Source organism: Lycium ferocissimum, chromosome 7 (assembly GCF_029784015.1).
Source record: "Lycium ferocissimum isolate CSIRO_LF1 chromosome 7, AGI_CSIRO_Lferr_CH_V1, whole genome shotgun sequence".
Classification (NCBI taxonomy): domain Eukaryota; kingdom Viridiplantae; phylum Streptophyta; class Magnoliopsida; order Solanales; family Solanaceae; genus Lycium; species Lycium ferocissimum.
In genome coordinates, this window is record NC_081348.1 from 31,877,195 (window position 1) to 31,898,768 (window position 21,574).

At 33.7% G+C, this 21,574-nt stretch overlaps 1 protein-coding gene across 1 annotated transcript; it reads right to left on the minus strand.

The window, feature by feature from the left end:
- Window positions 1-3,488: 3,488 nt before the first annotated feature.
- On the minus strand, window positions 3,489-8,731 carry LOC132064408 (FACT complex subunit SPT16-like). Its single transcript, XM_059457379.1, has 2 exons — window positions 8,428-8,731; window positions 3,489-7,001 (listed from the first exon to the last, which is right to left on the minus strand). Exon 2 carries the CDS (start codon window positions 6,976-6,978, stop codon window positions 3,790-3,792), a length of 3,189 nt encoding a protein of 1,062 aa, XP_059313362.1. The 5' UTR covers window positions 6,979-7,001; window positions 8,428-8,731; the 3' UTR covers window positions 3,489-3,789.
- Window positions 8,732-21,574: the final 12,843 nt, after the last annotated feature.

The following is a 21,574-nucleotide window of genomic DNA, read 5'->3' on the forward strand; positions in this document are numbered from 1 at the left end:
TACTTGGTTGTAATGTTTATACACATCCCGTGGTGTAGCCCAGAACTAAAACCCCCTAATTTTAGTAGAGTTATTTATTTTTATGATCTTCCTCCTCAATGTTCTTTTGAAGTACAAAAAAAGTTGGGTTTTTTTTTTTGGGTGTGTGTAAGATGTACGAAAATCGAACTTATGTCAAAAAATTATGGAGAACTAAAAGTGAGTACTTTATTTTTAGTAATACTAGATGTGGCAGCATGGGCTCAACTACTTAACTTCACACTTAGTTTCAAATAGTGTTTTCAGAGGCGTTTTGGGGGCAAGCCCGAAGGCAGGGCGTATCAAAAACGCTCCAGGGCGCAAATGAAAGGCGTAGATCCATAGGGTGTACGCCCTAGAATTTGAGGCGTTAGTCCCGAACACAAAAGCTTACCCCTGGGCATAAAGACGTACACCCTGGGCGTTAAATTTGATTTTTATTGTTTTAAAACTATTTTGCTATAAATTATGGTTTTTATTATTGGTATAATGGTATTTATACTTTATGTGATCATGTTTTCATGTTGTAGTGATTTTTCCAAAAATATATAAATAAAGAAAGCAACTCTTATAAAAAATAACACTGCTATAAATAGTTTTTTTAGATGATTATGCCTGAATTTGTTATGATAGAGATTTCATAGTACTATATTCCTGAAGCAACTTATCAATTTTTTGTCATTGCTCCTACACATTTGCCCTTCTCCTTTTTTGTATATATAGATAAAAGTCAGTGCAAATATTAGTTGAGATCGCGAAGGACTAATAGATCTGGAGACTGATGATGAAGTGAATGAAGATTTAAAAATTATCTAGGCTATTATCATTTTTTTGTGTTGTTACCTCTCTCAATGGTATTTATAATAATTCTTTTTATATTATTAGTGATTTATTTGTATAATTTTAATGAAAACTTAAAACTTTTGCTAATTTTTAGTAATAAAATTATAAAATTGTAGATCCATGAGACATACGCCCCGTAGATCCATGAGAGTTACATCCCGTGTCTCAGGGCTTACGCCTTGGCCCTCTTTTGCATAAAATCTTATCGCTCATGCCCCTGCCTCTTACAACACAAGAGTCTTTCAAACGTGAAACGCATAAGCTCTATATATAATTAAGTTCTCTATATATAGTTAGGGAAAGCTGGAAACATCTTAATTGGCAATGATAGAATGTAGTTGGAAACTTTCTTTTCATACTGTAATCCTAAAACTTTAGGTTCAAGTAGTAGTAGTTAAATTATTGGTTGAATCATAGATAGAGAAGGTTGTGGAAGCATTTCAAGTTCTCTTATTGGTAGACAGAAGAACAACAGTGTGAAAGAAAATAAGCATCCTAGACTGCAACTGCAACTTTGAGACTTTGTAATAATACAGGCAAGAATAGCCAAGCATCTTTTATTATATAAATACTGAAGCACAAATGTAAATCAATACAACAAATAAAAGACAATAAAAAATATAAAATATATATATATATATAACACTGATATGCTTCGTCTACTGATCCATGTTACAATAATTTGCTCTAGCTTTAAATGCATTTGACTGCACTTGATGCCAATAATACAAAGGAGTTTGTATTGCCCCAATTGATAGGCTAATAAAGCCAATTCAACAGGTCATCTTGTGAGCTAATTATCTTTGCAGCATCAACTAATTATGACCAACCATTATCCACCCTTTTTAGCATGATGACCAGCTATTCAGGGACCCCCTCGAATCTTGATGTCTCGACATTCTTTGAGTCAATATCAAGGAATGCAATTCTCTCCAAAGCTAAAAAATGAACTCGTGTCAGAATTGAAGTAGTCATAAATCTAGGACAAAACCACAGATAAGAGAGGAACCAAATCTGTAGTACACCCATGATATCTTAGGCAAAACCCATGTATACTTTTTTTTTTTTTTTATTAAGCACCGGGTGTCCGAGTCTCTTTGAGCCCAGACTAATCCGGTGCACGAGCCCTCGGCAAGGTTTCCCGCAAGTGCGCACGGGTAATTCGGGGTTTTCCCGAGTCCGATGGCCCTCGAAATTGTTTGCACCCGGCGGATTTCGAACTTGAGACCTTGAAAGGGAGCACCCCAAGGCTCAAGTCAATTGCCACCAGGCCAACCCCTGAGGGTTAAAAAAACCCATGTATACTTGAGGTATTAAACCCTCAAATAGATACTAAACAGAATGAGGGATAATGAGGAATTTCTGATCACTATAAGATAGAAAAATATACCTCTGTTTCGGACTTGTCCGTCGAAATGGTAAGAGAACTTTGACATCTCTTGTTCAGCCAAACTACTAAATTGTATTTTATGAAAAGTGTCAGAAGCGTAGTATGTTCAAACTGTTTTACAATCAACTTGGGACGACTAAACATCACGTCTTTAGAATGTACCTCCTTAGAGAAAATATTGGTTCAACACAGCCTCTTCGGGAATAATCTCTGCAGCAATATGTCCAATGTTTAGGAAGTCTTATTACATCTTAATAGCCTCCAGCATATAGAATCTACGCACAAATATAGCACTGTGGACAATAGATTTATTAAAATGTCCAATCAATTTCAATTGTGAAAGAAAGAAAAGAACATGCCCTAATTTGCAGAGAATCACAAGATTTTCCATCTTATCTCAACTTTAAGCAGCCCATATGTTTTCATATTACTGTGAGGACAATTTGCAGATAACTCAAAGTGAAATTCACAAAATGAAATGAAGCGCGTAGAAGAAATGGGGCATCGGTGCATCTTTAAGCCTAATTTTTCTGCACAGAAGAGAGTCCCATCCAGTCATTCTACAATGTAAATTCAATTTATTTTCACAAAAGATATATGATATTTAACTCCACATGCAGCTCAAAATACTCACAAAATATATATGATATTTAACTCCACATGCAGCTCAAAATACCATAAAGTATGAATTGTTTTTTTTTGAATTTATGCAAATCAAAAGTTATCATATTCAGTAAATTACAACATCAACTCCCAAAACAACTTAAGACTTCAAAATTTGAGGAATATTTAGGGAATGGCTAACCTGAAATGCGAAACAAGGCTAACCTGAAATGTGAAACAAACAGTTGAGAAGAACAAAGAACAGTGTATAGATAGAATAGAAGACAAAAACCTGAAGGCAAGAGAAATAAGGCCCGTGGAAATATGCTATTGCTGGGGCTGAAAGACACGTATTACATCTGAAATTACCCAATACCCTCAATTCAGATTTGATTGACAATGGTAACAGACATGTCGACGATCCAACCCTATTACTCGTGCTTCTATTATAGTAGAAATAACATGAGTAACAAATATCCACAAAGGCAAAAGAAAAAAGGAAATAAAAAAGTAAGAACAAACATAACGACAAAGTAAGTTTGGGCCGTGCTTCTTCAGCATCCAGTAAATTTAGGTACGAGCAGAAGCTTCGAATAAACTAAAAGGAACAAAATTAAAAGGCCAAGAGAAGGCATAAAGCTAACATTTCATGTCTGATATTGCTTAAAATTGGTCTCAAGACAACTTGCCGAATATATGCCACTCCCAGAAAACAACCAAGCAGGTTTTGTCACAGGCAAAACAGATAACATTAGGGATATGTTTCCATAGATCTGAGGCTAGTAATTTACATAAGATTAAAGCTACTACCTAATTAGAACCAAAACCAGCAATAGAAGAAACTACATCATAGCATCTCTAAGATCCAGAATACTTTAAATAACTATTTCTAGACGACTTGATTCTGCGCATCCTAAACGGTCTTCTAACCCCATCTACCTGAACTTCATTCGCTTGCTGGCAGCAGAACTGGGACCAGCACGTGACTTGCCAAAATTCTTCTTTCTCCTCCTCCTCTCATCCTCGCTATCTGATTCATTCCCAATCTCCCTGTCTGCATGGCTTGCTTCTTTCTCCAGCTCTTCCCATGTTTTACCTTTTTCCTCCTCTGAATCTTCATCTTCATCTTCTTCCTCATCATCTTCAGACTCCACCAGAGATTCACTATCAGATTCTTCATCTTCAGAATCAGACTCAGGTTCAGCATCTGAAGGTTCATAACCTTGGTCAGACTCTGAATCTCCAGATGACGAGTCAGAACCTTCCAAGTTTAAGAATTCCCAACCACCATCATCAATAAACTTCTGCGGATCATCAGTTATGGTCTTCAATACTTGACGCCAATTCAGATTCACCTTGCTCTCATAATACTTGATGTCAGTTGTGTCAAGCCATTCCTTGATGCCATCGAGGGATGAAGTAGGAATCGAATCTATCCGCATGACGTCGCGCTTGAAGTCCTTGAAAACAATTGCCATATCACAGTTCTTCTGCCCAAATCCAACTCTCTCCAAGTTAACAATCTCAATCTCACTTAGGGTTATCACAAGGAATGGGGTCTCTACCAGCTCAACCAAACAGCTGGAGGTTGGTACAATGAAAGCTGATGATTTATAGGGCACCCCATGGAACCCAAGTTCCCTCAGAGGTTGATCAAACTCCAGGTCAAATCCCTTAAACTGAGGCTGGCCCCAAATATCATTCACCCGGTTCACAAAACTCTGGAAGTCCATGTTGATTTTGTTCTTCCTATCTCTTTCCCTCTGTTCTTCCTCAATCTCATCTGGATCATACGCAGACCTCTTTCCACCTCCAAGCGTTTGGACCACATCCATTACCTCAACATAGAACTGAACATCCTTTGTCTTCTTGTTCCCCACCATTATGTGGTTGTGCAGATGAAAGTGAAGAAGGGTAATCATCTCCTTCTCTGCTGGCTGGAAGAACGCATGCTTGATATTACCATACATGATGTCAACACGTTCATCTTGTCTTGTAGTTGAATACCGGAAACCATTGGCATGAGCTTCGAGTGTACCACTAAGCTTTCGTGCACGACCACCAAATGTGGGACGAATCCACAAGTCAGGTAGCCTAACTGGCTTGAATTTATTCCCAGCAAGGGTAAGTTTTTCCTGAGTCACTAAAGTTGCTCTTTCGGCTCTCTCAGACTCCCTTGCCATAAAATTACGTCTAAGTGTTTTAATCACCTGGACCATTTCACTTATGTGCCTAGGATCCTTAGAACGAAATGAAACTTCTTTTAGGTAAATGGCACCTTGGTTCTTCGCATCAGTAGGTGTGAAAGGACCACCAGGAACATTAAATATGATTCGGATGTAGCAGCTACGGTGGGTATCCTGTTGGCTTGAAACAGTCTTAACAGTAGCCACATGGAAAGGAATCAAATTACCATATATTGGTAGAAGGATGGCCTCATTCTTCTGGTCAACCTGAATAATCATCTCTCTGGGTGGTGGCAGGTCATTGACATTCTTATAGGCAACAACGTCAGCTGAAGTCTTAGCCGCATTCCTGCTATTCCCAGTTAAGGCTTCTTCACCAGCCAGACGTCGAGCAGTCTCTTCATTCTTCTGACGGGCAAGTTCTTCCTGATGCAGCCTCCGCTTCTCTTCTCTTGAAATCTCATGATTGTCAGACCTAAGTGTTGTCTTGGAATACATGGTATCCCTACCAATGGACTTGGCTTTCACTTGTAGCTCCTCTTCTTGTTCTTCTTCTTCTTCATTGAATGAATAGGCCACATCCTTCAAAGCTTTGGAGCTCAAATGGGTGACCACATCACTGCCATCATTTGTGACAATCACAGTATCTGCTAGCAAAAGTGAAAAATTCCGGCTCTTTTCTTTGTTGGTCTCATTCTGCAAATTGTGAAAACCAAGTGACACGTTGAAAACCATTCCTGGTCTCAACAGTTTATCATTCTTAGCATTTAAGATCAACCCTGACTCTCGAAACTCAAGACCAATCCCTGTCCCAGCAGATTTTGTCAGGTTGTTAACCAATTCAGGAGCATCCCTGTCAACCACAGCAAGAGCTGCTTGATAAACAGCACTGACCTTGTTACCAGGTTTCAATGCACCTATTGCCGCCTCCTGGGCTTTAAGAAGCACTTCATAAGACTTGGTCTGCATCTGAGTGGAATCAATTAGAAATGTTCTGGCAATATTCGAACAGTAGCTGCTGTATCGTGAACCAATTGCACATATGATGGCACTGGCAGAATCATAATACAAACCGTCATCGTTGCTTGTAGCACTAGGTCTAAGATCAAAAATGCCACCACTCTGGAAGATTGGAGGGTAACATATATCAACATTCTCAGCTTTCAGCTTCACCTTGACTTTAGCAGGCTCCAAAATAGCCTTTTCTGTGTCATCCATTAACGAGGAATGAGTTACTTTCTTCTCCTCATCAATTACTTTCTCAAGCTTTGGAACAACAAAGTTCTTCATAGCAGAAGCAGTCAAATGTGCCGCTTTCTTCACGTTAACAAGCTCATTTTGGTCCTTCACAGCAAAAAGGTCAGAAAGTCCATTTGTTATATCACTTAGCTGAAGGCCAGAATCTTTTATCTTCTTAGTCCATGCCTCCAAGAGTTTTCCTTCAGGGCCTTCTCGTGCAATATATCCAATAACAGGGGTATTATAAGCATCTGATATTGACTTCACATGAATAGCATGGAGCACGTTGTCCATTTTAGTAGTCCCATCCTCACTTTTGGCCTTCACATGCATGACAACTTCCACTCCCACGGCTTCTTTAGCAGTCAATTTCACAACATCCAGCAACGAAGCTTTCTTTTGGCTACACAAAAAATGTATCTGCTTGTTGCCAAAGACCATTATAGTCTCAGGAAACTCATACCCAAGTAACCATACATTTACAGCTGAGGATTTCAAGTATCTCAAGTCCTCTGAAGGTGGTGGAGTAGCTATAGCAAGGACATCAGAAGAACCCCAAAACTCATCTTTATGTTCACGCCAGTGTGAATACAAGTCCTTCAATCGCCTACTAAAGGTAGGCAAGTCAATTGTATAAGCATTTCCACCTGCCGCATTCCCATTTGCAGGGGGGCCATTTCCTTGTCTTTGTTCTGGCATCGTATGGCTCTGACTTGAATAATCTGGACAAGAAAAAACAAAAAATACAAAAGTTAATTAAAAAAAACGAGAAAAATGAGAACTGCAATCTGAAGAAACCCTCTATACAATTTCAATAACTCCAGTTTCAATAATCTACAACATGTTGCTGAGAGTAAGCATTGTTAAATCATCATCCCTTTAGAAATTTATAAAGCTTGAAACTCATATGGACAGCCTCGAACTGTTTTTATAGTTATATCTTATCACTCACCAAAACCTAATGTCTCCCCAATTTTTTCGATAAGTACTGAATCAGTTATGAGCTGCAGAGCTGCCCGTTACAATATAAATAATATTTACCTGATCAAAATAAGTTGATAGATAATATACATGTTCTCGCGAATTATATTTTCCCAAAACTTGGGGAACATCACCAAAATTTCCAACTTTAACTCAATACTTTACGGTCTGGACAAGAAGGTCTATATCTTACACGGAGAGACATAGCAAGCACTTAAATGTCAAAAACTTGATACAAACCATGGTATCACCTGAATATCCCAAATCCTAATAAACTTAAGGGCTTTCTGAGACCATATAGTAAAATGATTTAAAATTCAATAGACAACAGCAGAAACTTCAAAACCAAAACTGTCGTATCCCAATCTTACCAAGTGCTTCACTAAATAAAGGTTCACTAAAGCTACTGTTAATATAACAAGCTTTCAAATACGAAGATAACAAAAGTCTAACGAACAACAACAACAACAATTATGCCTCAGTCCAAAACAAGTTGTGGTCGAAACAAAAGTCTAACCAATACACTATATATTTCGGATAACAGACTTATTAACCCCACCAAAAACACAATCTCCAATTACAACCCCAATCTATGGTTCTAACACATGCTTCAAAACAAAGTCGAAAATGCCTACTAATATATCACATTTCACACATCCATAAACACCACTAAAACCACAATCTTAGTATTTGTTTGGCCATAGAAACCTAATATTTTTTACATTATTTGGAATTCTTAAAGCTAGTAGTTGAAAATGGAGTTTGGTTATAGTTTTTACAAACAAAATATTTGGCTGTTTGAATGTGCAAAAAAAATAATTAAATCAGGGTTTTAGGTGTTTTCCAAATTCCAAACTCAACTTGTATCTGAAATTTTCATGGCTGAACACTGATTTTAAATTAAAATGAAAAAAAAAATCCAGAAAAAAGTGAATAATTCTCATGGCCAAACGGGTCCTTAGAGTCCAACATAAAAAATTAGGGTTAGTAAATAATTAAATGTGACAAATGCTTCCAGATGAACTGAGAATAACATCCCATTTGACAACAACAACAACAACAAAACCCGATTTCAACCCGAATTAGTGTTTCAAAAGTGACATGCAAAGAAGAAACATGCTCAAATAATAAAATTAAAGAAGCATATGAAGGGGGAAAAAAACTCACATAGTTGTTAACCAAGGAGCAAGGCTTTTGGAACTGAAACCCTAATTAGGGTTTCAAAACTCAAATGGGAGTAGTTTGCGGCGCAATGAGTCGGTTAAGGGTTTCGAATAGTACTGAAAAACATGAAAAGTGTTCGATTGAGCACTCCAAAACTTGAAATAATAAGTTGAAAATCAAAGAAAAAAAAAGAGAGATGATTCGAAGACAATCGAAAAATCAATAGAAACGAAAAAGAAGAAATGTGAATTTTTTGTAAGAGAAATAGGGGTTTATTATGAGAAAATGAGAATGGGAGCGAATGACTGATTTGAAAAAACTCGCGTCTGGAAATTTGCTATTTATATCCATGACTCATATGAAAAGAGTCTTGGATTTTCACAAAATTACACCGATACTGTACCTGTAATGACTATCTTCTCCCTAAGCTAAAGCAAGGGGCCTTCGGTTTCGGTTTCTAAAAACATTATACCATTATCATACCCAATTAATTCGGTATTTTAAAGTTCGATTTTGGTATTTTATGGTATGGTAAATCGGTAGTCATAGTTTGTTCGACTTCAACTTACATATACTCATATCGTAAAGAATTATGACTTTCACTATTCAAAAAACGTCTCAATTATATCGTACTAACACCTTACACATGTAAAAATAATCAAAAGAAAGTACAAGCAATACCCTTCGTAAATCAATTACACAAAAAGGGTGTTTCAATCAAGATAGATTAGTTAAAATTTCAACCTCCAAACAATTAGTTTTGTCTAATTCTAGTTTATATATTTGTTAGGATTATAATATAGTACTAATATATATGAATTGTACATGTAACTCTATATTTCGGTACGGTATTCGGTATTTCGGTCTACTTTTTTAAAATATTTTGAATACCATATTAAATATCAAACTTTTAAAATACCTATCAATTACCGTACTAAATAACATAATATCAAAATTATGGTATAAAAAAATTCGATTTCAGTGTGATAATCGGTATCTATCTTGCCTTGAGAAATTTTATGGGTGCTTTGAGTTAATTCCACTGCTACTACTTGTACGGATGGTAAGTTGACATTATGTAATTGTGAAGGGTAAATTGGTACTTTGACCTGTGTCAAGGAGGACAGTGAGCTGTCAATTAAAGTGCTGCTGCGTGGCACATGCCATGCGACGTCGTTTTGGTTCATTCGTTGAATCAATTGGCGGGAACATAAAAGTTTGTTTCCCCCCAAAATCAGCCCTATCAACTCACTATCCAAATAGCTACTATTATAACACGAAAAACTACACTTTTCTTGAATATACTAGGTTTTTCTAAATATATCTCATTTCAATTTTTGTTTATTTTAAATGTATTTCTAAAATTAAATTACTGACTTACTAACATAAACCATAAACAAATCCATTAGTATTGTCGTGGCTTTAGATCTGAAGAAACTAGTTTCATAATGAAAAAAGTCTTCATTAGTTTAAGATTTCAAAATTAATTCTTCGTTTAATTTATTATTGACGAAATAAGTGAGGCGATCAGGCGAATGATGATTTGAGGAATACATAAATGTTGTAAAACTTCTTCTTATATAATGAGTAAGATAATTTGATTTCCCCTTCTTTTCCTAGTTTTCTAAATCTTGTAAAATTTTCTTTTTCTTCTTTCTTTTTCTTTTCCCCTTTACACTTCATATGTTTTATTGTTCATGATGTTCAATATAGCTTTTTCTTAAGATAAGTACATTGTATATTTCTTATGCTTTAATTATCTTATACATTCTTATAGGATAAAGAAGTTGTAATTTCTGTTTATTAATTTTATTATCTTTCATCTCTTTAAAAGCTCTTAAAATAATACATTTTCTAATTCTTTTTCAGCCTGCGTCAGATTGATAGTAATATTCATGGTATTTGACTTGCAAAATTGATTTCTTCTTTCTAGATTCATCATCTTATTCACTGAACTTGTGGTACTAAAAACTCTAAAATAATGTATTTTGTTACTCCTGTTTTTAATAAGGTGATATGACTCTCTTTGGACTTAGCTTTATCTTCTCGCACAACCTATAAAAGTTAAGTTCATGAACTTGCTTCCACCAATAATTTAAAGTATCAATTCTTTTCTTAGTTTTGAGATATAGTCAGTTGTGACATTCAGATCAAAATGAAGTATTGATTTGTTATTGTCTAGTTAGATGACATGTTAGAAACTTAGAATGTTGCATGTTAGAAAAATTAAATGTAAATGACACTCACAAGTTACATATCTAGTCAATTAGCCACCGGCCTAAACGTTAGTACTAAAACTAGAAATTTTATTTAAATATTGTTATCTTTTTAGTCCTGTTACATAACAAGTACACTTAAAATCAACTTAACTAATGAAATTACAATTGTGTGACTGAATTAATAGTGCACAAGATTTCAAATAATGCATGTAATGTCCATGTATATCAAGAACAATTATGCAATTACACATGTACAGTGGTTAATGGTAAAATTAAAGTGAAAATATGTGTTAATCAACTATAATTAAGTGCTTACTATCTTTTTGAAGACACATGCATGTATTTAAGAACACCTAACGTGGGTAAATAATTTATCAAGTGAGCCATGACATCAAAATGTACCTTTATTTCCTAAAAAGTAAGGGATCTGCTCTATAACATTATAAGGTTATATTTTCACTCCTCATACCCAATAAAGGTAAATAATAATTTGTGGTAATGTTAAGTCAATAAATACAAAATTCGTATTTTTGTTATACAAGTTTATTATTTAATTACAATTAAGTAAAAATATCATGTGTTGGACTTTTCAAACTTGGCAGGCAAACATCTTAGTAGCTCAACTAGACCCGGTTAGCAGACGAGCGAGAGCGGATTGGGGGTTTGAAGAAAAACAAAGGCGAAGGCGAGCTACTTCGTTCCTCAGCTTCATGTTCGCTTCTTTTTCGCCAGGTTTCATTCGATTTGTTATGGATTGGATGATGGAAAAACCAACAAGCTACGGCTTCAAAGCTTACCTTATTTAGAAAAGGAGAAAGGGCTTTTTTATAGATGTTGAGGGACTGAGTAAGGGCGGAGCTTGAAGAGCGAGCGAGCCGCGCTAGCCTAGCAATGTTTTTCGGCCGCAAGCTACGGTCAACGACCCCCTAACCTAGGTTGGGCGAAAAACTCAAAATCCAAAACGTTGGTTAGGTGGCTATTCAATGTGTGGTATTACCACCATTTGATCCTCATTCTGTTGTACAAAAATTAACCATATACATAGTAAAATTAAAATGATGGGTAGCAATAATCTCACATCAAAAGGTAGAAGCGAAACAGAAAGAGAAAACCATAGACATCATTTTCCAGCAACAACAGCAAATTAAACATCGAAGGCAACCCATACCAAAAAGGAACTTACAGAAGGGATCTGACATCAATCATCTTCAACAACATCAACAATAATTGAATAGGAATCCAAAGCTTCGAGATCGATCGCATCAAGTACCCAGATTCAAGATTAGGAAACAACGGGAATCCAGCAACAATCATTTTCAACAACATCATCAATGATCGAATAGGAATCCAAAACTTCAGGATCGATCGCATCAAGTACCCAGCTTCAAGATTAGGAAACAACGGAGATACCTAGATAGACTGAGCTTACCTTATTAAAAAAACTTAGATAGACTGAGCTAATTTCCCGTCTATGTTGTCTTTAGTTTATTCTTTTTTTTTTTTTTTAATTCTATTTTTTGGGATGCTTTATATAAAATAGTCACACTGGGACCCCCTAGTGACCTTGACTTAAAAAAAAAAAAAAAAAAATCTTACTAATCTCATTATCAAAGATTTCTTAATGCTCGGGTAGGTGAAAAAAGTTAAATCCAAACATAATTCTTAAACTTCTACTAATGTTTTTTTGGGTACTCTAAATGAGACTAGTCTTAAGTGCACGTGTGTTGCACGTGTGTATTGCGTGAATCAATAAATAATATATATAAGAAGAATACATTTTTCATTAAAATAATTACAATTATCTAAATGATGAAAATGAAATGCGGACATGATAGTTAAATACAATATTTACTGCACATTCAAACAACGTCAATTTGATTAAATTAATTATATTTTATTTATTACTATAGATATTTTAGTATATGAGTGACAAATATATTATGTTGTTGTATTGCACATAATATCTCTTTATAACGACGTTTTTTAGCATATGTTACGTTCCTTTATATTGTTTTAGTTGCTCTGTCATGATTGAAACTTTTTGTTATAAAAATTGATATCACTTTGAAAATGTAAATATAATTGTCCGTGTAAAAAATATGTTGTAGCACATATAATGCAACATTGAATATGCTTTTTGTTTGCAACAAATTTTTGATATATGAAAAATAATTGCAAATCACAAACAAAATGTTTTGAAACAGAGATATTATATATTGATGAATATTGCGGGTACAGATCTGTTTATTTCCTTGATTCTTCTCTCCTAATATTTCTCCATAATTCGAGGGCCATTAGTAGTGTATATCTCGAACGTAGGAAGACCTCCTCGTGATGTACTTGATCGCCAAGAATGTCGGGTAGTTTGATAAAGGCAGTATTTGATGTGCGATCTCTTTGTGAATATCCCAGAGATTTATGGGATTTTCGAGATTTCAATCTCTAGGTGAATATCCATGAGTTTATCGAATATTCGAGATGCCTTCCGTAGGGAGTATGTGTCCCTTTATATAGGCGTGAGTTAGGGTTTAGGGTAGAGTAGCCTCCAAGAAACTCTAACAGATATTAGGCTCAACTTGTTGAGTCCTACAAAATTTTGATGTCTACACTTTTATTTATTTTCATTTCAAAACACAAACACATTAAAATTTGTTTCAAAGGAATTCCTTTATTTTTGGAGATAAAAATAGAAAATTAGCATAACAATTTTTTCTACATAAGAAATTTGGAATCTTGACAAAATTAAACTCCGATTTTATGTTTATTCCACTGGAAAAAGAATTCTTTCCTCAACATATCATTCAATGCATTCTCGAGGTAGAATATTAAGAAACAATATCTAGAAAATTTTATCGTTTGCTTCTTTTATAAAAGTATTTTCGATTTACAAAATTCTAGAAAATTTAAGTATGTAACTAATTGATTAAAGAGTCCTAACCCTAAAGCGACTTTTTTTTTTTTAATAATGTTTGTAAGATACAACATGGCATATTGGCATTTCATATAATAAAATACGTACTCTTATTAATATTGTGCAACTAATTCAACTAAATTCATCATCCTTGCATATTTAGAATATACCAAATTTAGTTTTTGAGCTAACGTAATAACAATTTTAAATCATTTAAATAAATTTATATTTATGTTAACGCCAACCACTATATGAATAATTCATTTTTTATATATATTATTTATTGATCAACGTCATATGCACGCGCAACGAACATACACTATACGAAGGCCCTAAGCAAAATGTTGTTCGCCTTTTTTACCCTTAGGGGGATAAAATTTATAAGAAATATGACGAATTCTATGTAAAAGTCTCATAGTTATTATTTTACATGAATTGGTTTTGATTGATGTCTTTCTTTTAAGAAATAGACTTAAAGGCTTAAAATCCATTAATCTATTAGAGATACAATTAATGATAAAAATAATGTGATGAAAATTATTGAAAATATTTATAAAAATTAATATATTGCATATATATAATTTTATATTTTATGTATATTATTTTTCGTTTTGGTTCAGTTTTTTCTTCGATTTATTTTGATAAAACCAAACCAACCAAATACTATAGATACTTTAAAATTTAAAACCGAACCCCAAAAGTATCGGTTCATTTAATCATTTTGGTTGGTTTCGATTTGAATCAGCTTTTTACTAAATCATGAACACCCCTACCTCCAACACTATTGCTAGCGTTTGCTCCTATGCTGAGATTGTAGTTTTTTAGGGGATTGAGTTCTTAAACTGACCTATTAGGAATATAATTAGATGCCTTAGATCTTTTGTTATTATCCAAATTGTTGCGTCTGGAAATAAACTTTAATGATTAAACGTGATCAAGCAATTCATTTAGCATGAAATTATATGCGGAAATGCTTAGTTTTGTTCAAACACTTTAATATTCAGTAAAGTAAGGAATGCTACCATCTTTATTGATCACAGAGTCATATACTTGAAAGAACAAATCACATTTGAAAAATTAATGCTAATATTTATATAAGGTAAATATTAAACTTCTTGTTAAATCATTCTAAAAGAGTTAGTACAATATATCAAAAGATGAAGCAAGAACAATAAAGAGATAAAGAGAGACAAGAGATGAGAGCTTTTTAATTCATCCAAGTATGTTCAAGTGTGTAACCACTACATTCAATCTTACTATTTATAGGGATACATTGAGAATATCAAAGGGTGTGTCATAAACATGGGTAATAACATTTGGGGGTTATAGAAATAAAGTGTGAGAGTAGTAGTCATGAAATAATGGAGTTACTTCTACAAAAGTTATGAACATGGAGGAGGTGGGACATAATGGTGAAGAGTAGTGGGGGAACTACATGGACATCCACATTAATATATTTCATAGCACTCCCCTTTGGATGTCCATAGCTAATGTGCCTCGTTAAAACCTTGCTAGGAAAACCCAGTGGAAAAAAATCCTAGTGAAGAAAAAAGAGTACACATATCTTGTAATACGCATTGCTAGAGCGCACCATTAAAAACCTTGCAAGAAAAACCCAGTGGGACAAAACCTCAGCTAAGGGAAAAAAAGTACAACGCATGTTATACTCCCCCTGATTAAAACATTACTTAATTCTTGGAGACGAGGCATCCAAATCTTATATACTGGCTTCTCAAATGTCGAGGTTGGTATGCTTTAGTGTACACATCTTTCAAATTATCAATCGAGCGTGTTTGTTGAATATCTACTTCATCTTTATGTTGAAGATCATGTATGGAAAAGAACTTTGACGAAATGTGTTGTATTATGTCTCCTTTGTTATATCCTTCTTTCAATTGAGCTATGCAAGCTTCGTACAATATTGCTGAAATCTTCATTTTCAAATAAACATCATCCTATTGCAAAATGTGCTGAATTATTGATCTTAGCTAGACACGCATTCCTGACGTGCTTTGTAAGTAGCTATCACCCTGGCATGACTTGAATAAGTATCAATAATTGACTGCCGTATAGAAGGTCATAATGTGGCAGTATCCTTACATGCAAATCGGTAACTCGCTTGAAGAACAAACTTCATGTAATAATAAAAACAATGCCTTGCATGTTACATAACCAACAAAAACTTGATAATATGTTAGGATAAATAAATCTATATTACTAATTTCTTTTGCATTATGCAATACAATATACTCATCATTATCATGAGGTCAAAATGATGTTTATTTAGCGACATCACAACCATTGGGGCACTCAATGGAATCGCTTTAACCTATATACTTTAACCTATATAAAAACTTGTTAGAGCTTTATTTTCGTAAACCTTAAATACTTCAAACCAATTTAAATCCCTACTGATTTTCTTTCGTTGTCTATATAGCCATATTGACAACAATTAATTATACGCATTCAAAATTTTCATATATTACCCGGATAAGAAACCCCGTGCATCCACCATAGGAGAATACATAAATCTCCATACAATAATGTCAGGACTTTTGCGAAAAACCTTTATGCCATAAGGGACAAGCCGTACTTTATATATACGGTTTTTATTTATCATTTTACTTTTGGCACAAGTACCCATTTGTACCCCACTGAGATTATACCTTGAGGTCCCTGGACTATAGGTCCAAAACATCACTTTTTCAAGTGAAACAAAATAGACTTGAACTGTGTATTTTATTTGGCCAATCATTAAAGTTGTCAATGTTGTTTGACAGATTTGAATTCAAGATCCTCATCACCATTTATAATGTTGAGCTCTACATTATATCAAAGATACGTGGACGGCATACGATATCGGTTCCAATGCGACATAAGCTATCGAGATCTCTTCGTTTTTTATCATTTTCAGGTACCTGGACCTTTTCCAAAGTCTTATGAAGTGTTATGTCGTGATGCTCTTTTAAAGCACTCGCCTCATTAGTATGACCATCTTGATCATTTGATCTTCTCCTTCTTTAAGGAGTTTTGTCTTTGGAACCGATCGGTCTATCGCCATAGACTCTGTCCTTCAAGGAATTTAGATCTAATTGGAGCATTTGTGGCTAGAATATAATATTCACTTTTGGGTCGAAGAAATGCGTCTAGCGCTTAACTTGAATTATCCTTTCAACGAGGATCATACCGAGTGATAATTCATTACATATACCTTATTTTCCAGCCGCATATCATCCCTCCCCCTAATGTTAGGAAATCTAACATTTACCTCCCAATATTATTGGGCGACCCATCTTTATGCATTGTGGTGGAGCAATTAAATCATATACCGCACATTCAAATTTTTAGATGAGAATTATTTGGTTCCTGACCCTGAACCAATTATGATAGGGGAACTTATTACAACTTGTTGGCTTGATGCATACAAGTGCTGCTACATATTAAATAACATATCCCATCCCAAATTTCATTTTGGGAGTTTGCTCTCATAACCAATTGTTTAGCTATAATTGGAGGCATACAATTCCAGCTAAACCAACTTGGATATAAACCAGCATTATTAAAATCATTTCATAATTTGGAATCGTGCTTTTAATTTAAAAATTCGAGCAAACAACCTTGCAAAAATCAAATTGCAAGTTGATACCAAATGCACATGTGATCATATCATAGATGCATCTATTAAAACCATATAATAGTAAACCGGTCCACATGGCAGGTGACTAGGCCCATATATATATATATATATATATATATATATATATCACCTTTTCTACATTCCAAAAACTAGGGGATAGAATCCCAACCTTGGCTGGTACAATAATTAATTTTGCTTGAGAACAAGTAGTACAAGAGAATTCGTGAAGAATCTTTAATTCCTTCAATATATATAACCACAAGAATTCTCAATTATTTTTGCATCATCTTTGAACTGGTATGGCCATCCGGTCATGCCAACTTTCGTAGCATGTGATTCCATCATGCTTGTGTTCATGTAGTACAAATTCGGAGGAAAAACGGGCAACATTACACATACATTTTATGTACCCGCTATAGTTGTAGTAATATGAAGCTATTAAACCTTCCCATAATTTATATTCTCAATATAATTCATATTTGGCCAATGCCTTTGAAACGTAAAAAGTTTATTTTGAGACTTACTACAACACCAATATTATGTACTACCACATATTTCATAATACCATCCATATGGTGAACATCTCCTTTTAGGTGGTAATTGTCATTATGGTCATGGTCAAAACCTTTATAGGCAAGATTTATTTCTTGCTATTACCCTTCGACAATTCATGATAAGGCATACCACAATATTTATGACGTATTAAAAATACGTGACCAATGACCGTTTATGCCAATATAAAATTTCTTTATTTTTCTCAAACCTCCCGTAGAGACGAGTTGCGGTATTTATCCAACCATACATGAGCACGTCCTTATCCATAATGTATTCACATTTCACTTTCAAAATGGGCGAGCATTCACGATGCTAATCACAAGTCACATTGTCTTCAAGAAGTGGACTATAATCATTTGTACGTGCTTCATATATTTTCATTATAAGCTCAATATCATGCCTTGACATTTATCATATTTATATGATCCACCTCAACATTACCCTGGAAGGTCAAGTACACCTTCAGTTTATATTTCTTTCTTTTGATGGAGGATTTATAAAACTTATCAAATTAGGTCGGACGACAACCGCGTGTGCAATGACCTTTTATATCATATTGATGACAAATATTACCTTCACCTTTTGAAGGACCATTTGGAGAACACACAGTATTCTTTCTTTTATAATTACCACAATGATGATTAATTAACATTATTTTGTCCTTTGCCACACCCACGGAATGGAGCATATCAAGTGGGACGGGCTTCACGATTTTTCATCAAATGCACATTATTTTGCCTTAGTCATCAATATAGTGCTTCGAGACTCAAACCCAACGTCTTATCCATATAAAAGCGTGTTAGGCCATAAATCGATGGGACTTGACCCAATATCTTATATTATCATCGTAGTGCACCGGGACTCAAACCCGATGTCTTACCCTCTTGGTGCGAAGGGACTTAAATCCATCGTCTTACCCTCAACCAATGACATAATAGGCCAAAATGTACTAGGACTCGCCCTCGAGCCTCTCGAAATATTATCTCTTTATAATTATATGCATATGGAAATTTACTGCTTTGTATATAATTAAAGATTCTTCCAAACAAATAAATAAATTTATGTGATCAACATAGGAAGTATTGAAGCCTCATTTATTCACTAGATGATATACTAGACGAGATCAACTTTTGAGATAGCAAGTAGACAAAGATTTCAGGAGTTCTTAAAAATAAAACTGAATAGCCATATGATACATCTTACTTGTAGTGGCTATTGTCTGAAAAATGACAAGAAATTTAGGATATTCTAGCATCACGTTACATATACTTTCTACTAGAATTCTCTCTTTCAATTTGCAATTTCATTTGATTGTGCAAGAAAAGTTAATGAGCATCATATTTCTCATGAATTCCTATCAACCCACAATTAAATATATATATATATATATATATATATATATATATATATATATATATATATATATATATATATATATATATATATATATATATATATATATAAGAGGAACTTTAATTAGAGGCGCCACACATCAAAATCACAGCAATAAGAACTTACCTTATTCTATTGCAAAAATTAAAATAAGATGCTTTTAATATATTTATGATTTACTTGTCAGAACCCAATTAATTACCTTTGTGGAGAAAGTTGATATTACCACAAAAAGAACAATATAGAAAACTAATTCATCTGGTCGCGGACACCAGATCACTGCCAGAATCTCAATAGATCAAATAAAATATAAAATTCAACCTTTAAGAGACCAAGTGATGAAACATGTAAATTCACAAATGTAAATTCATTTCTAAGTATCTTCAAAATAGAGGCACGCTACTTTATGCTAGTTATACCATGTAACTCAAATCCTTCATCTATTACTTTAACAGAGAGTAAAAGTTTGTCTGTCATAATCGCTAAGACCATAGTTTAAAAACCGAGAGCTTGACAAACCTCAACAGAGAAGGGAATAAAATCAGCTCGCATATGGTTAGAGACCCGTGCTGATAACGTGTTGTTAAATCATTTTAAAAGAGTCAGTACAATTTATCAAAAGATGAAGCAAGAACAATAAAGAGATAAAGAGAGACAAGAGATGAGAGCTTTCTTATTCATCCAAGTATGTTCAAGTGTGTAACCATTACATTCAATCCTACTATTTATAGGAATACATTGAGAACATCAAAGGGTGTGTCATAAACATGAGTAATAACATTTGGGGGGGTTATAGAAATAAAGTGTGGGAGTAGTGGTCATGAAGTAATGGGAGTTACTTGTACAAGAGTTATGAACATGGAGGAGGTGGGACATAATGGTGAAAAGTAGTGGGGGAACTACATGGAAATCCACATTAATATATTTCATAACAAAACTTCTAAATATCAAAAAATAATTATTGATTATTTTGTCTAGTGTGAAATATTTTTAAAGGGTAAAAAAGGCGAACAACATTTTGCTTAGGGCCTTCATGTAGTGTACGTGCACGTGCATATGACGTTGATCAATATATATATATATATATATATATATATATATATAGTAATTAGCGTTAAAATAAATATAATATTTATTTAAATGATTTTAAAATGTTATTACGTTGGCACAATAGCTAAATTTGGTATCTTCTGGATATGCAAGGATGATGAATCTAGTTAAATTAGGTTCACAATATTAATAAGAATACCTATTTTATTATATGAAATGCCAATATGCTATGTTGTATTTTACGTAGCTAACATTTTTTTATAAACAATATTTAGGTAAATTTGGTCTTTTTGTTTGACAAACAAAACAAATTTGGTCTTTTTGTTGTTGTCTCATTTTGTTGTTGACTTGATAATTGTTAAGCTTTCTCTTTGGTAAATTACCCTTCATCTTCTTTACATTTTAAAATTCGCTTTGTGTTGTGTTTATAAAAGAATAATGTCGATTATATTTAGTTTATCATGAGATACTTACTTTTATCGAAAGTAATCTTTTCTAATCAATTTTGTTTTAAAACAAATGAGATATAAATCATTTTATATTTGAATTAATTTTGAATTTAAAATTTAGCAAAATCACGTCCTTATAGCGTAAATAAATTTAAGGGCAAGAAAAATGTACTTATCGAAACTTTATTACCAAACATTCAACGGCTTATTATCAGTTTTTCAATGCTGTTATCCAAACACGTAGCTATTTATTTATTAAATCGACTTCAACACTTGAAAGTGCTTTTCTGCACTTAATACTTGTCATTTGATTGAAATGAGCTAATTCAAATGAGCTTGTATTCCTTAATATTAGAAAAATAACAATTTATATTGGTAAAATCTTACTTGATATTAAATTACTAAATATTAAAAGTTTTACCTAGTTTAAATAATGAAATGTTTAATGGCTAATACTTTAATTAATTAAAATTCTTGCACATTAGAAAAATATTATATGACAATCTTGTTATTGTGAAATTCTTTTTAAAGAGTATGATTTAAAATTTTAAATCTTCTCAAGGATAAAGATGTTGTTATATTTTATATGAGTATTTTTAATGTATCAACATCTTATTAGTCTTCCTATTTATCAACAATTTATTGTATAACTGTTTAAGTACCAAGGACTGCGATAATTGTTACGGTTCACTTTTACGCGAGGTATAAAAGCTACTTCATAATTGTGGATTCTTTTTGGGTTTATTTATTTTTAGAGTCGCCACCTCATTTGTTTATAGAAAATTAGGAAACCAATTTTAAAGGTTTATTTTAAGTAAAACAAAAATAAAATCTTTTAGTACTAGAGTTTGGGTAAGGGTTTAGGTGATTCCCCGGGGAAGGTGTTAGGCACCCCAGTATTAAGAATCCGTAGAATGCAGTTGACCCCCGAATTTCA